The sequence below is a fragment of the Danio aesculapii genome, chromosome 17 (assembly GCF_903798145.1).
Source record: "Danio aesculapii chromosome 17, fDanAes4.1, whole genome shotgun sequence".
In the NCBI taxonomy this organism is placed as follows: domain Eukaryota; kingdom Metazoa; phylum Chordata; class Actinopteri; order Cypriniformes; family Danionidae; genus Danio; species Danio aesculapii.
In genome coordinates, this window is record NC_079451.1 from 1,606,992 (window position 1) to 1,632,696 (window position 25,705).

Here is a 25,705-nt window from a genome sequence, read left to right on the forward strand (position 1 = left end):
TGTGTAAACCCCTTATAAAAGTGTTTTTGCATAATAGGTGCGCTTTAAATGCATAATTCACCCAAAAATGAACATTTATTCACTATTTTCTCTCCTCTAAGAGATTCATTACGTCGAAATGAAAACTTCCACTAAGTTAAACCGCTGTAAAAATGCATCAGAAAAAAAATAAATATATATATACACATATTTATTTCTTAATTTATATAGATATATAGTGAAAGTTTTCATCTCGACGTAATGAAAGCGTAGTAAATTTGAACAGTGCACAATAGTTCATATGTTTGTTCTAAGGAGCAGCATCTTATCAGTTACACAGTTAAAAAAGAAGTCATTTCAGAAATGAAGGTTTTCCCTCATTCACTTTGGTCAATTGGTGAAGTTTGTTCCTCCGCTGTCGCCACTGCCTTGCTTGGTTTGGGACTCGTGGAGCTGCGCATCGAAGGATTTGCTCTTCAGTGTTTGCTGAAAATTAAACCACACTGAACTAAACTGAACTGAAAACTGGACTGACAGTTTCAGTTTACTAGAACTTCTGTGTTCAGCTGCTTTGACACAATCTACACTGTAAAAGCGCTAGAGAAACAACGATGAACTGAATTAAATTAAAATGATGCACTAAAAATCCACAGCAACAGTAACGCTGAACGAGGATCCATTTTCTGTGTGAATGTCAAAGAACAGAAGGGAGCAGATGTTGATAAAAAAGATGTTTTATGATTCTTCACCAAACACAGGGTTGTGTTTAGACTGTACGGAGAGATGTTGTGGAACATAGGGAAGTCTGGTGCACACACACACGTTCCTATATCACAGTGGAGACTCTCATAGACGTAATGATGTATTCACGATACAAAACAAACTAAACCCAACACTCAATCTGCACTTTTGCACTTTCAAAATACACTAAAAATAGTGATTCACTGGATTTACTCCATATTTTGTAAGGTAAGTGGTTGCAAACAGTTTATATGAGCTGAATTTAAACAATCCAATTAAATGTAGTAATGTTCAGCTTCATTTTGTTTGTTTAAATTCAGCCTAAATAAAGTGTTTGCAACCACTTACCTTAAAAAATGAGTAAATCCACTGAATCATATCAGTGTAATGAAATCTGTGTGGTAATAAGCATGTGATTTACCTATGGAGACCTTGATTTTGGAAGTCCCCATGAGTCTGTGTGCATTCAGGTTTAAGTCCCAACTGTGATATACAAACACACACACACACACACACACACACACACGCTGCATCTGTAACAGAACATTTACAACAGTCTCTTCAATGTAAAAGTTCTTCCTGCAGATGTCTGTGATCCAACCTTTTTTTTAAAGTCCTGTTTGTCAGGTTAAAACGGTCTCCTTCCTCTTCCTCTTCCTCCGCCTCTTCCTCTACCACCGCCTCTTCCTCTTCCTCCTCCTCCTCTTCCTCTGTTTGAGTGCAAGTGTCCAGCGGAGCGTCTGATCCTCCTCCTCTCCTCGTGATGGTCTCGCTCAGCCTGCTGCTGGAAACGCTGCTTCTCCGTCTGATCAACACACACAAAACCAATGGAGTCACCATCAACAACAATCGTCCGCGTCTCAAACCTAACCGTTTCCGATGGTAGAAATCAGTGTTGTCGAAAGTATCGAGTCTGAAATGTCAAACAAGTAAACGTTCTGCAAACATTTGAGCACGATTTTAATCACCGCTGATTGGCCATTGTGTTGATGTGCTCATCAGAAATGACTGTGATTGGTTGTAGAGGTCATCAGTTCACCGCTCTTCACCAAGTGCAAACACAGATGCACACCCTTCATGCTCTCTTTGTCCATCGTTTAACTTTTGTATTGTTTTAGGAAGATAACTCTACAACGGATGAAAAATAGCTAATTGCTAATTCATTTGCAGCAATGTTACCTAATGTAAAATAAATAAATAAACTAATAAATAAACAAAATAAATAAAGTACAATTTATGACAAAACCTTCTCAATTACAGTATTTACAATTGCTTCACATAACTGATCATTTCTAATCGCAAAGTTACACTAAAAAAAAAACACATGAAGAAAGAGGAGCAGAAAGGCAGTGAAAGCCCAGACAGCAGCTGAAATCTCTCAGTAGTTCTTCAGCAACCCTCTACCCTCCCTCAGTGTAAATGAATATCAGCTGCTTCAGTTGGTGAAGTTTGTTCTCCCACAGTTGCCACTGGCTTGCTTGGTTTGGGACTTGTAGAGCTGCGCATGGATGGATTTGCTCTTCAGTGTTTGGACTTTCAGCAGTGAATAAACCACACTGAACTGAACTGAACTTACTCTGAAAACTGGCCTGACACCGTTTCAATCTACTAGAACTTCTGTGTTCAGCTGCTTTGACACAATCTACATTGTAAAAGCGCTAGAGAAACAACGATGAATTGAACCGAACATTACAATGACTGCTTTTTCCCAACATTCTTCAAAATATCTTCTTTTGTGTTCAACAGAAGAAAGATTAGAGAACATATGTTCATTTCTGTGTGAACTGTCCCTTTAAAAACAGCATGCGAGTCTTTATTGCGAAGGACGTCCTGCTTCACAATCATTGATCCTTGGAAAATCTTATCAGGAGCGCTCAAACTTTCAAGTTAGCAAAATATTTCCAAAAATAAATCCGGCAGAGAGCGAGTTCAGTGAATGAGGACTGTGGGAATGAAAGAGTTGCACAAATGGCCAAAGGACAGAAAGCCTTTCTTCAGAGTCCGCGTGGGTCAGCAGAAATCTGAACTCGAATGTGGAAATCTGAGCCTCTGACAACACCATAATCTTCAATGAAGCAGAGACGTGAAGATAAAAGAAGCACAGCAGCTCTTATAGGGGTGGTCCACTATGATATTATAAACTTTAGTTGATGTTTAATGTAGATGTGTGAACATAAACAACATCTCTGAATGTAAGACGCTTAAAGTTGCAAAGGGAGACATTGGCTTTTACAGAGTTAGCTTAGCAAAGCCTGCAGCGAACGAAGTTTGGGGACTACAAAAATATACATCCGGGTTAATGATGTCATAAACCATTCAGGTTATGCGCACACACCTTGCGCAGTGAAGGGGCGTGGCCAGAGGTGCTGTAATGTTACAGCAGAGAAAGCTAAAATGCTGTCCAAACGCTTCCACAGATCTTCTACTGTTTCTGTATTAAGGCTTCCAAAGGACACGGCACAAAGAGAGAAGTCATTACAGTTAATTAGGTTCCAGAGAATTATAATAAAGATATAGCTCTAGCATTTGACAAAGGATAGCTACCAGAATCCCTCCCAGTTCAGTGCTGGACTCCTCAAAGAAGGAGCAGCTCCAAACATAATAGACGAAGATGCTGATTGTGAGACACAACCTGTAAGTGTTTTTATTTATTCAGATTGGTTTATTACATGCATAGCTTCTAGCGTTAGCGGTATGTTGTAGTGAGGATGTAAACATGGATGTAAACAATAGGAAATGCTGTTTGGCACTGTTAACAATTCAGCTATAATTTAGCTGACGGAATACATATTTATCTATCAAACCACTGTAAACACCCTTAATCTTCCCCAGCGCTGCAGTGTCTCTCTATGCGGACACTTTCCCTGCATTCTACATCTCAAATAACCAACTCACAAAAAACACATGAACGTTTCATTATTACTTGCACATGCTTATAAACCGAATATATAGGTGTCATTTAGAGAGCAGGCTGGCTCATTTTCTGTCTGATTCAGGCTCAAACTGATACGGCTAACAGTTACACTCTCTGACAGGATTTACACAGCAGTGGCAAAGCACGTGCTAGTAATGGCGTGGAGCTAATCCACCTATCACAGCACATTATGCTAGCTGACCAATCAGAGCCTGTTGAGGGTGGGCTTTTGGAGGAACTAGTACATATATATATATTCGTTTTGTTTTCATGTTAGCTAAGCAGCAGAATATAACCAAAGTAAGATTTATGAAAAAATAACATGATTTTTTTACAAATGAAGCATGAGAACACATTGCTTTGCCCCCCATAGACACAACCAAGCCTTAAAAATATACTCTGGACCACCCATTTCACAAACATATGACTGGAGCAGATGACTCTTATAAAAGCCAGGACTAGTCTTATACTTGTCTTTTGTATTCTTGTTTATGTAAAGCACTTTGACTTGCCACTGTGTATGAAATGTGCTATATAAATAAACTTGCCTTGCCTAGTTATAAAACAGCACAATTGATAAAAGATGTAAAATAAGACGTAAAATAAGTCTCTGATGTCTGTGTGTGTGTGAAGTTTAAGCTCAAAATATCACACTGATAATGTTTTCTATCTCTCTGAAACTGACCCTTTGATCCTAATTGTGTCGTTTTGGTGACTGTCGCTTTAAATTCAAATGAGATGCTTTTTTCAGAAGAGGGCGGAGCTACAAATGCCTGTGTGTCAGCATAGCAGCAGATTGAAAACAAGACTAACATCTTAAGCTGCGGTCACACTGGGCTTTTCCTCCTATAGACTTCCATTCATACGCACGCCAATGCGTCAGACCGGAAACGCAAGGTCATGCGTCAAGGTCAAGCTTGGTGAACTCTGACCTGCGAAATCGCATCACTTGACGGCGTGAGACCAATCGAGGATTAAAACAAGACCTCTCTGGACAGAAATTTAAAACATGGAGCAATCGCTCGCTTTTTTTAATGTCTAATCATCTTGTTTAATCCCGCCCCTTTTTGCAGTGCCGTACGACAGAATTTCGCACACACAAAGCCCAGTGTGACCGCAGCTTTATGCTAATGAGGGAGAGATGGTCACTAGTGGGCGGGAATGTCAATCGAAGTGTTTCTGCAGACTGTTTTGATCAAGTGTGATTATAGACAAAAACAAATTTTGACCATGAGAAGCAATTTATATTCACACATTGCTGTCACACAACTGTTTAAACCCCTTATAAAAGTGATTTTTACATAATAGGTGCCCTTTAAATGGTCTTTTCTACAGATTATTTCATACAGAGTGCAAAAGTGGATGAAAATAAATAGTGTTTATTTTTAATCTCAAAAGCAAATGACCATTGACTTGCTTTAAATGACTCACCAAGAACCCCAAATTCAGCTAAAAACTTATATTTAAATGGTCATATTAACATTATAAGTGACAAAATTAATTGTTTCATTGTTTTCATTGTGATTTGGTATGGGAACAGTAATGGAGCATAACCAATAAAACATAATAAATGCTTCAGAACGTAATCATAATTATTGCACAGACAAATAAGTCTTTGATTACTCGTTACTGAAATAAAAGTAACTCCATCAGGTTACATATCTGTATCCTCGTGAAGTAAAACTACTAACTGTATACAGAAAGTAATCGCAAATGCACAGTGATATCTTATTAATCCGAATCGATGAGACTGTAATCGTAACCTGCACAGGTGGCGGCTGGGATTGTCTGTGCTCATCAAACGTACCTTCTTAAGGGTGAACGTGAGCTGTTTGCTGCCCACTGCGGTGTCGTTGAGGCTCAGTGTGTCTGATTTCTCCAAACGCTGCAGACGCTCCTCTAAAGATGCCCTGAAAAACATCAAACATCTGATCACACATCAGGCTTTTGTGGCTCATTAAATATGAAAATATGAAAAGCAAACAACACAAGCTTGGCAAATATTGGCACAGTTGCTGATATTTAGGTAGCACTTTAGTTTACGTTAATAAATACTAATTAGCTGTTTATTATTAGTTGGATTTAGGTATTGGGTAGGATTAGGGATGCAGAAGATGATACTTTTTAACTACTAATGAACAGTTAACCCTTTAAGATCTGAATAAGAGCTGACTAGCGCTGCTGTCTGTCCTGACCTTGTCTGACTCTCGGCCTGTGGTTTATTGACAGGTAACACATGTTGACTCCGGGCCACATATAAATGAGCCAAATATAGTGAGCATGTCTTCCTGAAGCTCCTAAAGTGCAGGACAATTGCCCTCTCACTCGAGCTTTACATGGTTAAACATTTACACTTTCTTCTAGCAGGTTTTTCCTATGGTAATGTGAATGTGAAATCGACTATTTGTGACCTTGGACCACAAAACCAGTCTGAAGTTATACGGGTATATTTGTAGGAGCTGCCAATATTGGATGAATTGTGTATGGGTTGAAATTAGATTCTTCTTTTATGCCAAAATCATCAGGATATTAAGTAAAGATCTTGTTAAATCAAGATATTTTGTACATTTTCTCTGTAAATATATCAGAATTTTTATTTTAATTAATGTTATAAATTGCAAAGAACCTAATATGTTCTTCTTTAAAGGCGATTTTCTCAATATTTACATTTTTTAATCCCCAGATTTTAAATAGTTAACATAAATAAAAGCATATATATTATATATACACAATAAAATACATTATGCATGAAAATCCTCATTGACCCCCATGTTAATTTCACCAACTCTGCCGCACTGCATGTTTTTGCTAAGCTTTGTTTGTGAGGTTTTTTAATTATTTCACTTTATATTTTATTTATTTAATTTTTATTATTATTTTTTAGTTTTTACCATGAAGATAGACAGTAAAACTGACATGGCAGTAAATAAGAAATGCACTACAGTACGCATAAAAATCATCATTGACTCCATGTAAATATCAGAAACACTTTAGTTTAGGTCACAGTTTATGCTATTAACTACTGCCTATTATTAAGACATTTACACACCAAAGGGACAAAAGCAGACTAAAACAAGAGTTGCATTCTGCGACTGCATAAGGGGCCTTCACATATCGAGTCTAAAAGTGCACGGAAAGTGCGAGGTAATGAGTCTACCGAAATGTGTATTTTCCATTTAAAATATGAAGCTGATTGGTCAGTTCTTGTCATGTGACTTATGGTGCGGCATTCTGAAAATATGCGTTCAGCTAGCTGCGCCTGGAATACAGGAGCACGTCGCTCTTAATATGCATGTGCAAGCTGTGCCACTCGTTTTGAAGTAATAAACTTGCACATGGAAAAGACGCGATATGCTAACGGCCCTTAAGAGGACGTGCGTTTCCACACCAGCAAGGGGCAGTATCTGTTTTCTCTTAACCCAAAGAGAAATCGGAACTAGAGGTCTGCATTCCCGGGACCCGGATAGATTTCTTGCAGCGCGGGAATACATTTCTGAATAAAACACAGTAGTGGTCAGTAACTCTGGTGTCATTTGAACGTAGTAGTCTGTGCGCCTATCATCTGCATAACAGTCCTCAGAGCGGGCTTTACCATGGCAGAGCAAACTGAAGATGCGACGTCCTTCAGCTTGCATTAGAAAATGGTCAGTTTACTTTTAGGAAACGCACATCAGGCAAGTCTTTTTCATGCATCATAGACGCAAAAATGAAAACAAATGACCCTCTGAGCAATGTGATAATACCTCAAAGTTTTACCCTTCTGCAGTCACAAGACTGGAACCTAAGGTTTAAGGTGGCAGTCACGTCTCATCATATAGGGGCAAACAAAACTGACATGCAGCCTACAATATTTGCACAACCTACAGCTTTATCTGTTCTCTCTCTCTTTTGGTAGAACCCAATTTAAACGTGAGATTTTGGAAACCAGATCTAAATTTAGCAGGAACGATCAGGTCGAAAGTTATTCTAAGTGTGCAGCGAGTGAACGAAGGCTGAATATACAGCGGGAGCGGCCGGGTGCGGAATAAAACCCTGCGGGAGCGGGACAATAAAAAAAGTCCCGTGCAGACCTCTAACCAGAACTCCCGGCGCGCACAGACAAAGCATAAACAGAGATGCGTTTTGTTTGCGGTAAACCTTGAAAACGATAATCATCCCATGCCTAGTACCTTCCTAACACTAATGAATCCTAAAGCTGCATCCAAAATCATACTTCCATACTATATAGTATGCTAAAAACAGTATGCGAGGCGAGTAGTACATCTGAATTCACAGTATTGAAAACAGTATGGATAACCTACTACTTTTGGTGAGATTATGAAGTGTGCATCCAACGGACGCTACACTTTCCCATAATGCAACACGAGAGAATTCATGAGTACGAGTGAAGCAACACAACTTTAGCTTCATGGTCATGTGATAAAGACAAATAGTGGGTGTAGAACATCTCAATTACATTCATACTTAATAGAGTGCACTTTTCCTACGGTAGTGTAGTAAATTCAAAGTCAAATGTACTGTGGCCCCTTGCCATAACGCAGTTCAGCATTCGCGGCCTGGCAGATTTTTGGGTGTAATTTGACATGCTTTTTTAATCAGCGCATTGTGTTCTGCGCCCCGATTGGCTGTAGACCGTTGTCAATCAATCTCCTCCATGCTGTGTCTCCTGTACAGTACAGAATGCGTTCAGCTCGCCAAATTTACAAAAATCTTTGATTGCTAGCAGTGTGACTCTGAAGTGCTGGACTATGTTTGCAAGTTTTCACCCCAACAAACCCCACAATGTCGACGAAACGTTCTGCACCGCCAAAAGCACCAGCAGTAGCACGCAAATAGCAGAGGTAGATGCTAACCATCGCACAAAAAGTTGGATTTCTGGACATGCCAAAGGAAGGTAGAAGAGTGTTTAAATATGAGAAAAGTGTGAAAATGTTAGTGCCTGTCTGAGAAAATTGCATAAAATGTGTAGTGAGGGGTTTTACAGCTTTAAAACATCTATAATAATTGTAAAAATACAGCTGACGACTTCGCGGATTTCCCCTATTGCAGGTTTTCTTTAGAACGTAACTCCCCCTATTAACAAGGGACCACTGTACATACTCGAGTAGTAGGCGATTTCGGACAGCCCTAGTGTTTTTCTGCTGGAGTGTTGACCTACTTGTGCGTCTTCTGCTTGCGGGAGACATCGCTGAAGCTGCGAAACTCCTCTCCGCTCTTGATCTGGTAGAATCGGGGCTGCTGCGCACCGTGGCTCTGCTGTGTGTGTGGATCGGAGCTCTGCAGGCGGGTGTTTCGGTCCTGCTGGCGTCTCTCCTGCCTCTGGATGAAGCTGCGCTCTCGCTCCTCCATGCGCAGGAGACGCCGCTGCTCGCGCACCTCCTGAACCCAGCCTTTATCGTCCTCATCTGAGCTGTCGTCCTCTGAGCTGCCGCGGCCCTCCGGCTCCTGCTCCTCCTCAGCCTGAAACACACACACGCAAACACTAGCTCATCTATATCACTACACACTTATTCAGTTTCAGCATGTTATGAGCTCTCTGAAACTGACCCTTTCAGGCTTTGATCCTAACTGTGGTGTTTTGGTGACTGTCGCTTTAAATTCAAATGAGATTGTGCTCTTTTCAGAAGTGGGCGGAGCTACAAATGCCCGCATAGTAGCATGTGCTTCAGTGTCAGTGTGTGCTTCATGCTTCTGTCAGTCTATGGAGACTCGTGTCGCTGTTCATTTGACATTCTGTTCATGAACTGTTTATGAGCACTTATAAAGTATGATGTTGCTAATCTTACATGAATAATCCTAGCCACTACCTAAACCCAATTACCACATTACTATTACGCCCCATTTACACGGGGCTTCAGCGTCAACGCTTGACAGAGGGCGTGTCTGAAGTTGGGGCTGATGCGATCATTATAGCAGCGTCAGCCAATGAAATTAGTCAGCGATAGGCCTCTGCCTGAGCTGGTGTATTTGCATGCAGCGATCTGATTGGCTGACGGTTCCGTCGACTCTTGAGTTGAGAAAGTCTCAACTTCTGCAGCGAGCAACGCCACTGAAGCGGCGCCGACGGATCCACAATGCAGTTCAGCAACGCCTGATGTCACCCATTCAAAGTGAATGGGATGCGTTGAAGCTGACGCCTCGTGTCAACGGGGTGTTAATGAGTAGCTATTTATGGGGTTATTTAGGTCTTCGTTAACGTCTAAGACTTGGTGTGTAAGGGTATGTTTATGTGTGTGTATATGTGTATGTGCGTGTGTGTGTATGTCTGCGTATGGGTGTATGTTCATGTGCGTGCGAGAATATGCATGTGTGTATATGCTTGTGTGTGTGTGCATCCCCTAGTGTGTGTTTGTGTACATGTGTGTGTGTGCATGTGTGCACAAGTGTGTCTGTGCATTTGTGTGTGTATGCGAGAATGTGTATGTTTGTGTATGTGTGCGCATACATGCCTGTGTATTTGTGTTGTGTGTGTATATGTATTTGTGTCTGTATGTGTGTGTATATGTGCATGTGTTTGTGTGTTTATGCGTATATGTGTGTGTGTACGTTTATATATGTATATTTGTGTGTGTATGCGTACACATGTGTATGTGCGTGCTTGTGTATGCATGTCTGTGTATTTGTGTATGTATTTATGTCTATACGTGTGTATATGTGCATGTGTTTGTATATGTGTATGTGTGTTTATGCGTAAAGTTTGTGTATATATATGTGTGTGTGTGTGTGTGTGTGTGTATGCATATGCATGTACAGTATGTATGCATATATGTGTGTGTACGTTATGTACGTTTATATATGTATTTTTGTGTGTGTATGTGTTTACATGTGTATGTGCGTGGTTGTGTATGCATGTCTGTGTATTTGTGTATGTATTGATGTCTATACGTGTGTATATGTGCATGTGTTTATGTGTAAATGTTTGTGTACATGTGCATGTATCTATCTATATATATATATATATATGTGTGTGTATGCATATGCATGTACAGTATGTGTGTATGCGTATATGTGTATGCATATATATGTGTGTGTATGTACGTTTATGTAAGTGTATTTGTGTGTGTATGTGTATACTTGTATGTGTGTGTGTGAATGCATATGTGGCCGTGTGTATATGTATGTGCATATGTGAGTGTAGACGTGTATGCTTATGTGCGTGTGTGTATACCTGCTCCTCCAGCTCCTCCTCCTGCAGGCTCTTCCTCCTCCGCTCCGCCACAGTAGAGATGATGGGGTTGAGCAGTCTGAACTCTTCGCTCCGCTCGTCCACTTGATAATCCGGGTTCTCGAACATCACCTTGAAGCGCTCGTCCATCAGCAGATTCCCGGCGACCTGCAGACAAACACGAACCACAGCAGAGTGAGAAACACACACGCTGTAAGAGATCCAGCTGCTCTCTGTGGAAAAGGACACTCACGTTGGTCTTCTTCTTCTTCTTCTTGTTTGTCAGCTCAGTGTCCTCCTCCATCAGCTTCAGGGCCAGCTCCTTGTTGACCTTCGGCAGCTTCTGTTGGGGAGAAAAAAGCAAACCCTTCAAGATGTCTGCCTTATGGAAAACACAGACTCAATCACACAATATGAAGTGTCAAGCGTGAGTGATTTACATGTTAAGTCAATGCAAAGATGCGAATAGACGTTCTGTGGTGCGATTCGGCGAATGACGCGGCGTGAATGACGCTATTCGCTCAAATGAAGCGCCACGAGTTGAGCGTTTTGCAAATCACTCGAGTTGGAAAAACTGAACTTAACCAGACATTCGCTCCACATTAACCAATCAGGAGCTTGCTCAAGTATAGGTGTGATTATGACGTAGCGCCTGTTGATTATGACGTAGCACCTCTTGCTGACACCAGTTCATCAAACTGGGCTCGGCTCAGTCTGAAGCACCGCAGAAAGCCTCCATCATCCAGGTATAGTTTCTGGAGGAGTTGTTGAACTCACAGAGCTGGTGCACCTCTGAAAGGATCTAGTGCAGGGGTAGGCAAACTCGGTCCTAGAGGGCCGGTGTCCTGCACAGTTTAGCTCCAGCTCTGATCTGTGTTTGATTAGAGTTGAAGCTAAACTGTGCAGGACACCGGCCCTCCAGGACCGAGTTTGCCCACCCCTGATCTAGTGGATTCAGACACTAACACATGTGGCTCTTTGACCCAAAGTATGTGGGTCTCCCTTCAAAAATTTACAGTTTAAAAAAAATATAAGTCACTAGAAATCAGTTTCCTATCGAAAATACAATTACAACTCCCTCTTGTTGTCATTTTTTACAGCAAAACTATAATAACTCTGTTAAGAATAAAAGGACGGTCTTCATTCATGGACTTGCTCAACATGTGATGCTTCATAATTGTTTATTTAGGAGTTGTGCATGGAAATAAATTAAGATTTTGTATAAACCTGTGTGATTTATAGTAGTAATACAGTAGCAAATGCATTCTTAAAGAGGTATTTTGAGACATACATACATCCAAATGGCTCTTTAAAAATGCATTTGCTAAAAAAACAAATCAGAAAGGTTCCCGACCCCTGCACTAACGAAACACAGACGCCAAATGAATCTACGCTGTTCATCAGCCTTCCTAAAGCCCATAAAGCAAAGTGACTCTCATAAAATCCATGTTAGCAATTTAGCAAGGACGCTAGAGTGACCGGGCAGACCGAAGCCCCGGCCATGATGTGAATCTGCATCTATTGTGAGGTAAATATAACGCAGGAATGAAGCGAGTGAACTCAAAATGTTCAGGTGTGTATTTACGCATGAATAGTGTGATTTATTCATGCGTGCCGCATCTGGTGTGAACACAGCATTAGGGAAATTGCTTGTTTTGCTGCCTCATCTGCCAGTTCATCACCACACACAGTCCTAACAAATGTCCTCTTTTTAAATTTGCATTTACACTTCATTTAATTTGAATAATTTACTAAATATTCGAGAGATTAGAGTTCGATTCAGGAGTTTAATCAGTTTTAATTTAAGCAGAACTACACCAGCATTCTACACTACACTCCTGCCTGCCTGTTTTACTGAAACATTACTACTGTTATTCTCTTTTCCTCATCAAAGTTAAGCTGCTTTGACACAATCTACATTGTAAAAGCACTACTTAAATACAGATGAACAGAAATCGGTAATGTTTCCTGTCGGCGGAGACAAACGCACCTTCAGCTGGACTCTTTGAGCTCTGGACTCCTCGATCTTCTGCCTGATCTTGTCCTTGCGGTACTCCTCGTAAGCAAATGGGTTCACCATGGTCTTCACCTGCGGAGGCACAAACCCAAAAAATCAGCATTAAAGCACACAGAGGTCGACAGCGCAGGAGGTCTGAATGGATCTGCACCTTGTGGTAGAGTCTGATGTCCATGAAGAAGCCGTGCATGTAGGCCCTTAGCAAAGGAGAGCCAATCAGATGAGCCAGACCTGAAATATATAAACACTGCATATCAGTCATAACGAACCTTCTTGTTAAGTTCTGACATCTGGAATTGGTTTAGGTGAAGCCATTTAGGAACACTCCCACTTAAATACCACAATGACTGATAGTGAATACTAGTGTCTTAGAAACTGTGATTCTACAGTTGCTATGGCAACACAACAACTATAGTAATTGATCTGTTGTGGTGATTCTACAGTTGCTATGGCAACACAACAACTATAGTAATTAAACTGTTGAGGTGATTCTACAGTTGCTATGGCAACACAACAACTATAGTAATTAAACTGTTGTGGTGATTCTACAGTTGCTACAGTAACAAAACAACTATAGCAATTAATCTGTTGTGGTGATTCTACAGTTACTACAGTAACACGATAGCTATGGTAATTAATCTGTTGTGATGATTCTACAGTTGCTACGGTAACACAACATCTATAGTGATTAATCTGTCATGGTGATTCTACAGTTGCTACGGTAACACGACAACTATAGTAATTAATCTGTTGTGTCTGCTACTATCCACCGGAGGTCGCATTTCGGTCAAGGACGCATACTTTAAGAGCTTTCATGACTATATGAATGAAATACGCAGTTTTCCAGCAAGGCTACCCGGGGTGCTGAAATATAATTGGCTAAACTGACATTGGGCCAGTTAAATGACCAAAACAAAGTTCCGGCCCGTAACGCACATTTTTAAAGCAGAATATCAGACTTCAGCATTGTTTTCCAGATAAACAAGTATGTTCACGTAGCATGTTTCTGACATATCAGCAAACATATGATGGTGTTTTTATGCTTTAGAGGAGTCAAACTGTACATACATTTACATACAGCACCTTTAAATAAGCTGAAACACAATTCTTGAGATTTTATTGGGACAACTTAATTGTTTAATGTTTAAACCGCTTAAATGTGAATCGTCTTAATTGATTTGTGTTGGGACGAAACGAATGAACGGTGTTAAATCAAACTGTGTTGCAGTTTTTTTTTTTTTACAATGTAAAGCATTTGAAGAATTCAGCTAACCTTTGTCTGTATTGAGTGAGGACGAGGCACTCCATTGATTACAGAAAGATCAGTCAGCTAAGCAGCTAATGCTTTCCAATTTTACTCCTGATAAACACACGTCAGTATTAACAGTAAAAGTGAAGCGGTACAACACTATCTGTCTGAACTCATCCTGACCAACCCAGAGCAATAAAACTAGCTACAGCTAATTATATGACAAAGCGGGCTGGAACATTCCCTTCAGGGTCTACTAATATTCTACGACTCCTCAAAGATATCTTGATTTTATGTTTAATGCAAAACAACAGGAAACATTGAGGTGAACTGCGGCTTGTTTTTTCTCCCACCCATACAGCAAAATAGACCAGCTAACCTATTAAACAATTAACTTACAATGAAAAGTGTCCAATTTTGTTGATTAAAACACATGTTCTGACAAAAATGGATATGCTGGAATTATTTACTCAAATTATTCAATTAATTATTTATTTACAAACCTTAACTAGTACAAAATGCAGCCGCCAGAGTTCTTACCAGGTCTAGAAAATATCACATCACCCTAATTTTATCCTCCTTACACTGGCTGCCTGTTAAGTTTCGTATTGAATTTAAAATATTGCTTCCTACATATAAAGCTTCAAATAATCTAGCTCCTGTTTATCTAACCAACCTTCTGTCTCGCTACAATCCAACCCGCTCTTTAAGATCTCAAAACTCAGGGCTTATGGTAGTACCTACAATAGCAAAGTCCACTAAAGGAGGTCGAGCCTTCTCATTTATGGCTCCTTAACTCTGGAATAGCCTTCCTGATAACGTCCGAGGCTCAGACACACTCTTGCAGCTCAAAACTAGATTAAAGACCTATCTTTTTAGTAAAGCATACACTTATTGCATCACATAGCGGTATGATACACGAATGTGCTCCACACAGGTTTTTACATCTCGTTTATTTACACTATGAACAGCAGCTATGCTAATTATTCTCTTTATTATCTATTTCCACCTGGGGATACTCTTCCCGAGGCCTTCAGAGATTATTCACTGTAAAGTGATTCATGATTCTGATTCTAATGATAAATTATTCATAATTCTGAAGTTGAATTATGTTTGAGACATATGCTTCCAGTCATTGACAACATTATTAGACCACTTTATTCACTGGTGAAATGAGACATTTGTCATTATCAGATTCCCTCTTGCATTATATTCAATGGCTAGAGTAGTTATACTGACACTGTTACACGTTTATTCCCATGCACAACACTTTGACAAAAACATATCATACATATGCTTGCTGTAATCATAACTCTAAAATGCGATTTGATCATTTATATGATGTGTGCGGCTTTGGTTTCGCTTTCACTGCCGAGTGTGCTCATGTCATGGTTGTCATCACAAAACATATACATGCAAATCTCCCGCGCGGCTCCCAAACGATCGCTCTGTGCAACAAGCTGAACGTTATTTACAGCTTTATTACCTGTTATTCACTGCCTATGCTGGTTCTGTTCGCTAAAACACACTTGATTTGCGGGCAAACGTGCATCCTCTCAGTAGTAAATAAACAGTGTGTCAGCTCACGTGTCATTTCGTGACCGCGAATACGTCATTACATTAAGACAGAAATGACATTTTTGGGTGAATTATACCTTATAAATACAGTATGTGACACTTTTTAAAATTCAAATGTAGTACATACTCGAGTAGTAGGAGATTTCAGATACAACACTCTTAATGAAATCCCTCGTCTCAGGGATATTTTCCCTCTCAGGGATACCCCAAGTCAAATTAGTTAAGGACTTTCATGCAACTGGGCACAGAGCAAACGTCAACTTACATTCACAACATGCACAGTTGAAGTCAAAACCATTCGCTGTCCTGTTTTTCTTTTTGCAAATATTTCCCAAATGATTTTGAACAGATTCAGGAAATTTTCACAGTATTTCCTATAATATTTTTTCTTCTGGAAAAAGTCTTATTAGTTTTATTTTGGCTAGATTAAAGCAGTTTTTAATTGTTTTAAACCCATTTTAAGGTCAATATTATTAACCCCCTTAAGCAATATCAGTTTAGATTGTCTCTAGATCAAACCACTGTTATACAATGACTTGCCTAATTACCCTAACTTTACCCTAATTAACCTAGTTAAGCCTTTGAATGTCACTTTAAGCTGAATACTAGTGTCTTAAAGAATATCTAGTCTAATATTATTTACTGTCATCATGGCAAAGATACCAGAAATCAGTTATTAGTAATGATAAATCTTCTTTTTGTTAAACATAAATTGGGGAAAGAAATACACAGGGTGGCTAATAACTCTTCAACTGTATATATACAGTAAAATCATATATAGTAAAGCATTATTAAGTTGTTCCAGAACACAATTCAATACTTGTTATAGCTGGACGTGTTACATAACTGTGTCCACATGCTGATCTACGTCACCCCGCCTCATATGAGCCTCTTTCTGCAGACGGACGCATTCCTGAGCTGCTTTCCCATCCTCACGCACACACACAGCTGCCTCTTATCTGCGCCGCAGGCCATGATAGCAGTATCTGTTGACTATAGTGTCTGCGCACATCTCTACATCGTAAAGCACACCTGAAATTGATCATCTGCTGGAACGTTTTCCTAGTAAATACTTTATATCCAGGCTCACACCCTAAATGTCGTATATTACATGCCATAACGTGCTCCATGATGATACATCTATAGGCGGATTACACAGTAGTCAACATTTGAAGTGGATCAAAACCTTTCATCACAGTCATCCTAAAACTATTTCAGCCATTCTTGTCTTGGGGCAATTTTGAAGAACGCTTTTTGATCCACTTTAAATGTTGACTATTGTATATGGGACTTTCTAAAGTTAGGCCGGAAATTCACACAATATTTTTCCATCCTCTAGAGCAGTGGTTCTCAAACTTTTAAGCCAGCGACCCCCAATGTAAGATCGTCAAGAACTCGCGACCCCCCACTACCAAAGCAAATCCAAACAATAAAAATAGCTTATTTTAAGTTTTATAAACAGATTTATTGCATTTGAAATAAAAACTAATCAAAACTAACAAGCAAATATATATATATATATATATATATATATATATGCATGCGTGAGGAAAATATGTCTCAATGAAATCCCGTTATCACAAGAAAACACATTTTTATAGCATAATTGAGTGACCAAAACACGGACGAACCGCTCACCGGCCCTGCACGCACTGCTTGACATGAATTCATTAATGAATCTGTTAACAACACGTTAACTGTGCTGTGTTCTCACAGATGGTGTCTGATATTGCACAGATGTTTTTGACATGTACCTTATTATTTGTATACATCATTTTAATAGCAATACCGGTCTTTTCATGAGCTGCAATATTAGTTTAATCTTGGTCAGAGCAAGCCCTTTAGCGATTTTCATAGCAGACTTAAAGCCAGTGGAAGTCTTTTATCCACTCTTGGAAAAGTGTAGATGGTGGATTAACATTCACCACGTGTTCAGTAATCAGATGTGCCATTATTTGTAGCTTTATCTGATTTCTAAAACTAAATCTGTCAGTGTTGTTTTCATTCTCATCTTCAGCGCGTTACATTTTCGCGGTTGTATCTGCTGTCATCTGAAGGCAGAAGGCGTTGACTGAAGGATTCAGTCTATCGCAGTGGGCCAATAAGAAGAGCGCGAAGGCGGGACAAGCGTTGCCGGCTTTGTTTACTGCAGCAAGTTGACATGACAACAGTTATAAACTGTTCCTGAGTGCTGCGTTTTAAGTGCAAAGATGCATTCTGCCTGAATGTGTGCTAAATACTTTATGAATTCATCAGTGATATCTTTATAAAATCTGAAAATATTAGCTTTCACTTATAATACTGAAAAATATATATTATAATCACTGAAAATTACACAATTTTTAAATCACTCTCGCGACCCCTTGAAATTATTCTGCGATCCTTCCCAGTTTGGGAACCACTGCTCTAGAGAGACACGGGCTGACACTTATCCATTTCTGAAAATAATGTGAAAAACAAACAAAACAAAGGAGACATCTGTACTGGTATGGACGCTGATACACAGTGTCTAGATCTAGAGGGAGTGTGAAACCAGTGCGCTCATATTTTCAGTCGTTTTTCTTTTCGCTTAAGAGTCTGACCAGTTTTTCAGCTTTCCATGTGGATTTAGTGGAAACACAAGATTGTGGTAGGGAAAAATCATAATCACGATTATTTTGGTCAAAATTGTAATCACGATTATTCAAAAAGTCAAGATTACATCCTGTGATTTTTTTTTATTATTTCCTAATATTTCCTAAATGATGAACAGATTCAGGAATTTTTCACAGTATTTCCTATAATATTTTTTCTTCTGGCCACTAAATGGCCTAGGAGCTCAACGCATTACAGATATGCTCACTGAATACAAACCTAACAGATCACCCAGATTTTTAGGATCATATAAACTAGAAATCCCAAGAGTTCAGTCAAAGCAGGGTGAATCGGCTTTCAGCTACTAACAGCGCCCCCTGCTGCTGGAATCAGCTTCCAGAAATGATCAGATGTGCTCCAACATTAGGCACATTCACATCAAGACTGAACACACATCTGTTTAGCTGTGCCTTTACTGAATGAGCACTGTGCTACGTCCAACAGATCGCACTATTATGTTTTTCTCTTCTTTTTCATTCTTTTATAACACATTTTATCTGTTTTTATGCTTATTTATTTTATTTTATTATTTTTTTACTTGTTTCTTTTATTCCAGTTTATGTAATGTAAAGCACTTTGAATTGCCACTGTGTATGAAAGGTGCTATAGAAATAAACTTGCCTAGCCTTTGCCTTTAAATGTCACTTTAAGCTGAATGCTTGTATCTTGAAGAACATCTAGTCTAATATTATTTACTGTCATCATAGCAAAGATAAAAGAAATGAGTTATTAAATCTATTATGTTTAGAAATGTACTGAAGAAAAATCTTTTTTCCGTTAAACAGAAATTGAGGAGGGAAAAGGGTCGCTAATAATTCAGGAGGGCTAATAATTCTGCCTTTAGATGTGTAAATACAGTTATTTTCCTCCCTGTAAATAAGGAAAGGGAAATAAATACAATAGAATATGAAATAAACTGTGCTTTAAGCAACTTCACTGTAAGAAAAAACACATTAATTATAGCTACAAAAGTCCGTCAGTCAAGAGCAGTGAGGGATTTTCTCCTTTTGTTGTTTGATTAATGATAAGTCGGCAGCAGGAATATTGTGTGCTGTCACTTTAAGAGCAGTACAGTTCTGATTAATGGTTGTATTAATTAATGTATTTTGATTCTCAACTCATTTGTTTATTACAGAAATGAGGGTTAATATGAATAAACACCGTTTAATGCTCAGACTGGGATTTGTTCAGTGTTTCCATCGCAGTTTATGCGCATCTTTTCTTATCGAATAAAAAGTTTATCCCACTCAGTTATGTGCATTCGTTTTTATTGAGCATTCTCAAAATTGATGCGCATCTTTGCGTTTCCATCAAATGATTTTTATGCACTGATCCAAAATGCACATAAAATAGGTGGATGGACATAGCTACTGACACTGAAACACAGCAGAACTCAGGAGCCGATATTTCATTACTAGGTAGGAAACGAAAGCTGTAAAACTCGATCTCTGCTTCTCTCTCACTTTGGATCTTTGACCTGGCGTGTTTGCAAGGTAACTTTTCCTCTCTCGGCTGTTAAAGCGATACTTGTGGATTTCTTGTGTAAAAGTAATTGTGGTTGTTCAGTATCATAGCGTCACTCATCAGTGAACAATGCTTATCATCAAAGCCAATCACAGCCCTTTCTGTTGAGCGTGTGAACACAATGACCAAACAGGCATTCAAGAACTCGCTCGATGATGCTCAAAAAGCAAGCGGGATTAATATTTACATTAGTTTATTTGCTATAAACACTCAAGTTGTCTTCTGTGCATGTAGTTTGATACAATCAAAAAGAGTACTAAATCCACATTCAGAGGACAGACGGACTCACCCAGGTTCTCCAGGTCTTTGCGGGTCACAAACTTGTAGTCGTCATAGATGGTGCTCTCCGGGTTCTCCTCCAGCTCCTCCGTCAGGTTATCCAGGAAAGAGCACCAGCGCGGAGCAGGACCGAGAGCCTGAAATTAAAATAAACGTTTTTTAAAATGTTTTTAACAGTATGTTGGATATCTATAAGCTAGTGCGCTCCAAAACAGTGACAAAATTCACATTTAGTAGATTTTAAAAACTCGCAGTTGGTCACTTTAACCTAAATGGATCAACTATTTGTTTGACATCACCTCAAACTTCAGTTTCTCATCAAATCTTCAGACCAATCAAATGCTCTCTTGTGTCTGACATGCCACACCCCCTTCTCATTTGCATCACATCTGATGCGCTTGAGTTCAACAACCACTCTCACTGGCAGAGCTGTAATCAACTAAACACTATCCGCAGTTTTTTTTTTTAAGGGGAGGGGCTACTACATGCCCCACCCCCTCTTTATATTTCAGATGAGATTACCTCAAATGTCTTTTTAAAAGATTTACACATTTCTATTATATCATATTATACATATTTATATTATATTATACATTATATTATACATATCTGCTTTATTTTGCAGAACATCATCAAAACCAAGCAACAAACAAACTAGGGTGAAACATACACACGCGGGAAATATAAAAATAAATAAAATAATAAATAAACAAAATGGGTGGAGATGCAATATAAACCAATGGGGAAAACCATTTGGTCAAATCAAATGGTACCGTTTTCATTTGATCCAAATCTTTTTAGATACGGTAATTCACCCCTTCCTCTCAAAGAATGCGTGAGATCTTCTCCAATGGCAGACACAGCAGCAAACTTCTAATCTGTACATCAGTGTCTGCTTTCCATTTCAAAGCAATACTTTTTTTTAGCTATTGTCAATAACGTTTCAGTAAGATACAGCGGGGAAAATAAGCATTGAACACACTGTCATGTTTTTTTCCTGGGATTAATATTTCTAAAGGAGCTGTTGACATGGAATTGAAGCAGATTTTGGTAAAAACCCAAACAATACTACAAACAGAGAAATATAACAAAATAAAAAAATCTGATAAATGAGTTGTGTGTAATAACAATGGAACGACAGAAGGAGAGAGTGCTGAACTACTGAAATGTGTTTAATACTTTATATAAGCAGCTTTTTTGTTAATGGCAGCTTAAAGACGCCTCTCATATGGAGAATGAAGTCTCATGCATTGCTCGCGTGTGTTTGTCAGACTTCAACAGAGTGGTAAAATCTTGATGGTTCTGTGGTTTCGGCTATGAAATCTGAGCTTTATTTTGTATTTTCTATTGGATTCGGCTCAGGTGATTGGTTGGGCCATTCTACAGTTTGAATGGCCCAGCAAGAAAGTTTTTCTTTCTCTGAAAGCATCTCTGAGAGTCTCCTCGGCTGTGTTTTAGATCATTATCTTGCCGAAATGTCCACCCTGGTTTCATCTTCATCCTCCTGCTGATGTAGATGTTGAACTGAAGCAGCTGATAATTATTTACACTGAGGAAGGGTAGAGGGTTGCTGACGAACTACTGAAAGATTTCAGCTGCTGTCTGGGCTTTCACTGGTGTTCTACACCTTCCTTTCTTCATGTGTTCAACACTTTTTCCCTGCGTCATTTCATTAACAGAACTTCATTTGTAAACTAATTAGATTTGTTTTCTTTGCATATGTGGATTTTTTTGGTTGTTACCAACGTCCGGTGAAAATTTCAAGTCAACGGCACCTTTATAGAAATACGTTTTCTGAGAAAAATGGTGACGTCTTCAATACTTACGTTCCCCACTGTACATTTCATTAAATAAAAACAAAAGTGTGCATTTCAAAGCCCTTACATTTAATGTTTTCTTTATAGCAGTGTAAAATATGAGTCATAATACACCTTTACATAATGCACAGACAAAGTAAATTCTAGTAAACACATGCAACCGCATGAGCTGCAGTTCCTCAGAAGTCTTATGGTTGCCTTTGACTACCAGTGTAAACACTACACATTGGGTGGACTCGCTTTTACTTAGAAAGAGGAGAAAAGGTATAATTAGCGTAACGAGGCCTTTACAGGCATGCCATAACTAATCAAAGCTGCAGAGAGAAAGCGTGCTCTCTGTACTGTATAAGAGGCCAACTGTACTCACGGGAATGTAGAAGGTGTTCATTTTGGGATCTTCATTGGCAGTGAACAGCATACCTGTAAAATGGGTCGCAGAACAGCAATTAGGAACCAAAATCCTCAACCGTTGGACATTAAAACCCCTAAACACAGTGAGTGCATGCAGGTCCAAACACTCCAGTGGGCAGATATAATGACTAACAAGCAAAGGTTAATTTGAATAGCTAAAATAAAATAGTAAAATAAGTAAAATAGCTGCTTTAGTGTTCAACAGAAAAAAGAAACTCTCATAGATTTAAAACAAGTGAGTAAATAATAACAGAATTTTTGGGGTGAACTATCCCTTAATAAGTCACTACAAATAAAAAAGGGCTCATGTTTTTCTTATGAATGACTTCACAAAAATAAATCTTCACTGATTCAATACTGATGATTATAAGAATCAATATTAGAGCAGATAATCATTAACACTCAGAGTGTTTTATTTTATTAGTTAAGAATGTTTTTTTATTTTTTACTTGATGCTTCAGAAATTATTTTCATAAAGAAATCAAAGTTTTTTATTCTATATTTGTTTAATGTTTATGCATTAAGAAATTAATTTGTAGACAATTATTATTGAAGATTATTTTGTTTTAAAAAATTTTATTCTATTTGTTATAATTTTTTTAGCTTGACGCTTCAGAAATAATTTTGTGGACACAAATTATTAAAGTTTTTTTATTTTATTTGCTATAAATGTTTAAAAATATACGATATATATATATATATACACACACACACACACACACACACACAAACATATATACATACACATAGACACAATTGAAGTCAGAATAATTAGCCCCACTCTGAAATTTTTTTTTCTTTTTTTTTAATATTTCCCAAGTGATGTTTAACAAAGCAAGGAAATTTTCACAGTATGTCTGATAATATTTTTTCTTCTGGAGAAAGTCTTATTTGTTTTATTTCGGCTAGAATGAAAGCCATTTTAAGGTCAATATTATTAGCCCTTTTAAGCTATTTTTTTCGATAGTCTACAGAATAAACCATCGTTATACAATAACTTGCCTAATTACCCTAACCTGCCTTTTTTTTCATTCATTTATTTATTTTTCTCACCATCACATTCAACAGAAGAAACTCAAATAGGTCTGAAACAAGCGAGTTAATAATGACAGAATGAACATTTTTGGGAAAACCGTCCCTTCAATACGTCACTACTACTTAAAAGCACTTTTTTTTCTGTTTTAACTCATGAATGACTTCACATTTGCAGTAATATTTCACAACATTGCAGTTTTTACTGTACTTTTCAGTAAAGTGCATAAAGCGTTCAGTGTTAGTCAAGCCATCATAAAATACACGATCAAAGACATTTGAAAATCTTCAGAAAGAGGAGATCAATCGTTCTGCTCTGCCTTCCAGTAAGAGAAAAACCTTTTATAATAGCTCTTAAATATACATTTCATCCACAAGGTTTACATTGGCATCGTTGAATGTGTATTAAATGACCTTTAAGTCTAGTTTAAAATGAACTAGTGTCTTATTGTGGTTAAACTTCAGCTCTATTTGTGTTTTACTCACCAGAGGCAGGGTAGAGACACACGTCATTGATGTTGGCCTGTGGTTCAATGGAGGAAAACACTTTTCCCTGAAATAGAGTCAAAATAGATTATTTGGTGTCTCTGGGTGTCCAGATGTACAACCAACATTACAAATAAAATAAAAAATACAGTTAAATCAACAATCCAACCCACTCTTTAAGATCTCAAAACTCAGGGCTTCTGGTAGTACCCGGAATAGCAAAGTCCACTAAAGCAGGCATTCTCAACTAGTGAGCCTCAGTGATCCTGCAGGTGGGCCGCGAGATTAAAATTAACTCTCAATATTATCCTGTAATTTTTGGATTTCACTATTAATATAACATATTAAAATGATCGAAGTAATGCACTTTCTCCTGTTCTCTGATTGACTACTTCAAACTCGGCGCAAAAACAGCCTCATGATCGCCTCTGCAACTAGTACACGTCAGTCTATTCATTCACAAACTATGCCTGAAGTGAAAGTCTCTCTTTGTGTATTTTTTTAGTGAACATAGTTGTCCAAATTTATGTCCTGCGAGCGTTATAACGGACGCGTGCCCCTACAGGAGGATCTAGCGAGGCTCAATGCTGTTTCTGCCATGGAAAGTAAAATACACCTGCATATGAGCTTCAGACGCTCCGGCGGAGCTGTTCACGGTTCCTTTCAGCGATCTCCCGATAATATTCAGCTGCAAACTCAACCGCCATCAGATCGACACGTTTCATCCATGGTTTCAACAGATTTAGGGTGTTTTACATTTGTCTGTACTTTTTTAGATATTTAATAGTAGATATTCAGTCAACCCAGTTTAAAGCAGAAGCTGGTCTCCCTGTTGACCTGTGGTTCTCTCTGAATGTATGTTTTTAAAAAAGCTACATAAAATCACATACATATACACACATACATACATATATATATATATATATATATATATATATATATATATATATATATATATATATATATATATATATATATATATATATATATATATATATACATACACACACATATATATATAGTTTGTTTTATATATAAATAAAAATTTTATATACATTTTTTTATAATAAATAAATATATATAAATAAATAAAATGCTGGTAAGAGAACACGATAGAAGGCACAACAAATGTGTAATATATATATATATATATATATATATATATATATATATATATATATATATATATATTTGTTAATAAATAAATGTTTAAATGAGCATTTCATACAAACATTTTAGAGAAAATGTCCGACAGGTGGGCCTTTACAAATTGATTGGCGAAAAAAGTGCACCGCGGACTGAAAAAGTTAGAGAACCCCTGCACAAAAGGAGGTCGAGCGTCACATAAAAGTCACTTTTTTAAACTTCTCAAGGTTAAAAGTTGATGGAAGAAAGATCAAGATCCCATAATGCAATTCACATTTTGAATCGCAAAATACGGAAAACTGCTCATTCACGGTGCTTTTGCCAACTAAATACAAGTAGACGATAATTAAAAAAATAAAATAAATAAAAACTAAAATTCCTGACTTCATTTCATTTTCGAAAATCTCCCTTTTTAATTTTTTTTAACGAATTTTGGGCCATAAATTATAAACATCAAAACTGGTCCTACGTTGTCTTTGTTCCACATCTTGATGATTTTGGAGTCGGCAGAGATCACCAGATCCAGTGAGTTGTGGAAGTGAAGGGATTTAATAGGAAGACCATAATAATGATCTTTAACGAGCAGCGGACGCGAGGAGCGAAGATCATAGACGAGAACCTGAAAACAAAACACAAAACCAGCTCAGCTTCAGCACTACACTTTTGCTTTTATTTCTTATTTGCCATTTATGAGCATAAAAAAAGACAAAGACTATGTCCAAAAATATCTATC

General features: G+C 38.1%; 1 protein-coding gene across 1 annotated transcript in view; it reads right to left on the reverse strand.

The window, feature by feature from the left end:
- Positions 1-695: 695 nt before the first annotated feature.
- nol10 (nucleolar protein 10) overlaps positions 696-25,705 on the reverse strand; it is a 36,175-nt gene continuing 11,165 nt past the window's right edge. Inside the window, exons 11-21 of the mRNA XM_056477385.1 lie at positions 25,442-25,591; positions 23,827-23,893; positions 22,265-22,317; positions 20,091-20,217; positions 12,968-13,047; positions 12,790-12,888; positions 11,053-11,142; positions 10,803-10,967; positions 8,793-9,094; positions 5,442-5,544; positions 696-1,525 (exon numbers count right to left, since the gene is read on the reverse strand). Coding sequence (XP_056333360.1) covers positions 1,349-1,525; positions 5,442-5,544; positions 8,793-9,094; positions 10,803-10,967; positions 11,053-11,142; positions 12,790-12,888; positions 12,968-13,047; positions 20,091-20,217; positions 22,265-22,317; positions 23,827-23,893; positions 25,442-25,591 — 1,413 coding nt within the window. The 3' untranslated portion in view covers positions 696-1,348. The remainder of the gene's footprint in view (positions 1,526-5,441; positions 5,545-8,792; positions 9,095-10,802; positions 10,968-11,052; positions 11,143-12,789; positions 12,889-12,967; positions 13,048-20,090; positions 20,218-22,264; positions 22,318-23,826; positions 23,894-25,441; positions 25,592-25,705) is intronic.